Below are 3703 nucleotides of genomic sequence, written 5' to 3'. Positions count from 1 at the left end.
ATCCCATCTCTACTAAAAATACAAAAATTAGCTGGGCACCTGTAATCCCAGCTACTCAAGAGGTTAAGGCAGCAGAACCACTTGAACCTGGGAACTGGAACTTGCAGTGAGCTGAGATCTCGCCATTGCACTCCAGCTTGGGCTACAGAGTGAGACTCCATTTCAAAAAAAAAAAAGTTTTATTTCTTTCACCAATTCAAACTATGATTCTCAAAAAATAAACGTCCTTCTCCAGTCACCCCTAAAGTAAGAAGAATTAGACTAATTTACCTCTAAAGTCCTGTGAAGCTCTAATGATCAGTTTTTCTGTGATACTAAAATATGCCCTGAACAGTGATTGTAGCTCTATACTTTACCGAAAGCACTGTGTGTCAATAGCAAGGTCCAGGCATCCTAGAGTGCCAAAGAAGATTACTTAAAAGGGCCTGACTCTTCTCTTTTTATAAGGGACGAGATGAGGATTAGGTAGTCAGGCTACTCAATAAACTGTTTAAGCCTTATATAAACACTAAAATTCTAGTAAACCAAACTAGACTCTGATTTCTCAGACTGGTACAGTGGAAAAACCTCTGGAGACTGTTATGTTAAAGAAAAATTATTCACCAGGCAATTATTAAAGACAGGAAGACAAATTTCATTTAAAACTCTTGCAGTAGAAGAAAAAGTTGAGTTGATTGAGCTCAACTCAAAATATAGCAAAAACAAGTGAAGATTTGTAAGCAATGAGCAGAGTGAGGGAGGTCAGTGGATTGAAAATTACTAAGAAGTGATATCGAAGGTAGGGTGATTCTTCCTAAACTGGCATAAAAGAATTCTTGCTAAAGTCTGGCCAAGGATTTAGACACAAGGACTTAGATATTGAAGGTGAGGGATGAGGTTAAAAATAATAAATATATAAAAGGGTAAGGAATTTGATTAGATATCAACGGTGGGAAATTCTCATTAAACTGACTTGGCAAGATTCCTACTAAAACTGGGCTCAGCAAAGACAGACGAGGAAGGTCAAGGTTGAGTCATAGTCAAGAAAAGGGCTCAGAGGAGCCTAACCAAAATTTGGTCAAGGAGGGAATCTCTCTCAAGTCAGAAAAATGATTTGGATTTGAATCCTCGATTTACAACTCACGAATTTTGTGACTATGCAGATGTGAATAAGTCATTAACTGCTCTAAAGCTTCAGTTTCCCCATATATAAAATGGAGATAACCATTCTAAAGACTCTTCAGAAACTTCATGAGAATCAAAATCAAGATGAGCTATTGCAGGTGAAAGTCCTTGGTAAAGCATAGGCAAATGGCCACAGTCCATCCATCTCTCTCTAGTCAGAGTGAGGATATAGACAGATGATGGGTTTTTTTTTTTTTGTCAACCCAGGGTATTTACAATAAGAAAGGAGCACCCTATGGATGAAGAATTTCCAGACCACAAAGGGAAGACTGGTCCAGTTTTTCTGGGTAGTCATGATGACCTCGATGCTTGAAAGTAGTATGTGATCAATGATTTTGCTACCTTTTGTCACCATAATCCAACCCCTAACATATCTTGGCCCAAGGTAGGACCTGGAGGAGAGTCATCCCCATCATGGACCAGATCAACCACACTAATGTGAAGGAGTTTTTCTTCCTGGAACTTACTCATTCCCGGGACCTGGAGCTTTTCTTATTTGTGGTCTTCTTTGCTGTGTATGTGGCAACCATCCTAGGAAATGCACTCATTGTGGTCACTATCACCTGTGAGTCCCACCTGCACATGCCCATGTACTTTCTCCTGCGGAACAAATCAGTCCTGGACATTGTCTTTTCATCCGTCACCCTCCCTAAGTTCCTGGTGGATCTTTTATCAGAAAGGAAAACCATCTCCTACAATGGCTGCATGGCACAGATCTTTTTCTTCCACTTTGCTGGTGGGGCAGATATTTTTTTCCTCTCTGTGATGGCCTATGACAGATACCTTGCAATCGCCAAGCCCCTGCACTATGTGACCATTATGAGGAAAGAGGTGTGGTTGGCCTTGGTGGTGGCTTCTTGGGTGGGTGGTGGTTTGCATTCAATTGTCCAGGTAATTCTGATGCTCCCACTCCCCTTCTGTGGCCCCAACACGCTGGATGCCTTCTACTGTGATGTGCCCCAGGTGGTAAAACTGGCCTGCACTGACACCTTTGCTTTGGAGCTTCTCATGATCTCTAACAATGGACTGGTGACCCTGCTCTGGTTCCTCTTGCTCCTGGGCTCCTACACCGTCATTCTGGTGATGCTGAGATCCCACTCTGGGGAGGGGCGGAACAAGGCCCTCTCCACATGCACTTCTCACATCCTGGTGGTGACTCTTCACTTTGTGCCTTGCATTTACATCTACTGCCGGCCCTTCACGACGCTGCCCATGGACACAACCATATCCATGAATAACACGGTCATTACCCCCATGCTGAACCCCATCATCTACACCCTAAGAAATCAAGAGATGAAGTCAGCCATGCAGAGGCTGCAGAGGAGGCTTGGGCCTTCCGAGGACAGAAAATGGGGGTGAGCAGTCAGATGGAGAGTGAAAGTCCATCTGATTTAGTTTTCTCAAAATGCTAACCTAAGAGTAACAGGTAGCTAGCTCTTCTTCCACCACTTCATTATATATCTTGATAACCACTCGATTCCACTGGAGGGAGTAAACAAACAAAAAGAAGAAATGAGATTAAACAATGTGAGTTATCAGTTTGTGGACTGGGAAGAAGAAGGAGATATAAGGTTGAAATCAATACTCTAAATGCTTTTTGGTGTTATCTGTGACTCATGCCAACACTTACCTCACTTTTAGCACCCATAATATGAAAGTAACATTACTTGCTCACAAGGTCGTCAAAACAATAAAATGTGATCAGTGCTGTGAGGATGATCGTTGTGAAGATTAGCACTACTCCTGGCATTAATCGGACATTCAATCAACATTCCCTATTACCCATCCCTTTATTCCTAAATGTGCGTATACATAGACTATATACATTTATTTCATATATGCTTTCTCTGATGACTCTGCTACATTCAGTCAATTATTAAAATCATTTGGTTCTATATTTTAAGTGTAGGATCTTAAATATATTTCACTAATTAGTGAAAAGAGAAGAAATATTTTAAATTGTAAATCAAATATATACATGGACAAATTTACACATGGACCAAGTATTTCCTGTTCTCAAGTCTAGTCTACCGATTTATCTACTGAAATTTAAAAGATACTTGTATAGTTTGGGGACATATAAGCACAGAGACAATTTTTTTTATGTTAACCTGAACTTCCTTTGTTTCTTTATACCCTCTTTACATTTCACCCTCGGGGATTTTATGACTGGAATAAAACCATAGTTTTTGTTTATGTAAGGATAGACATAAAAAATTCAAGACAAGTCATGGTAGTTCAAGAAAACAAAACCTATCTGATAAATACATTTTATGCTTTCATGGCCCATTTTTTGTTCCAGGAGAGGAAAGAAACACATTGTATTCAGGGTCATTTAGGAATAGCCACTGAGTCTGTGTTAGAATCCACCTGTCTCTCAAGGGAAGGATTCCAAGAGAGTAGATATGTAAAGAGACAATGAATGCTCCTTCTCCCTCTATACTCACTTCAAATCCACCCTTCAGCCTTCAACAGTAGTTCAAAAATTATCCAAGGGAAGTAAGGAAGCTCAAGAAATTGCAACACATTGAAAAAAAGT

General features: G+C 40.3%; 1 protein-coding gene across 1 annotated transcript; it reads left to right on the top strand.

Moving 5' to 3' along the window:
* The first annotated feature begins 1403 nt into the window (after positions 1-1403).
* Positions 1404-3018, top strand: LOC105730300 (olfactory receptor 4D6). The gene has a single exon (XM_012471399.3). It carries the CDS (start codon positions 1579-1581, stop codon positions 2521-2523), a length of 945 nt encoding a protein of 314 aa, XP_012326822.2. The 5' UTR covers positions 1404-1578; the 3' UTR covers positions 2524-3018.
* Positions 3019-3703: the final 685 nt, after the last annotated feature.

This window comes from Aotus nancymaae, unplaced genomic scaffold, assembly GCF_030222135.1.
Source record: "Aotus nancymaae isolate 86718 unplaced genomic scaffold, 86718_ANA_hifiasm-v0.15.2.pri h1tg000059l, whole genome shotgun sequence".
In the NCBI taxonomy this organism is placed as follows: domain Eukaryota; kingdom Metazoa; phylum Chordata; class Mammalia; order Primates; family Aotidae; genus Aotus; species Aotus nancymaae.
The sequence above is the reverse complement of the archived record's forward strand: the minus strand, read 5'-3'. Positions and strand labels throughout refer to the sequence as shown.

What these genes read in the sequence shown, in the direction of transcription:
- LOC105730300 (XM_012471399.3), top strand. Translation starts at nt 1,579, where the DNA reads ATGGACCAGATCAACCACACTAATGTGAAGGAGTTTTTCTTCCTGGAA.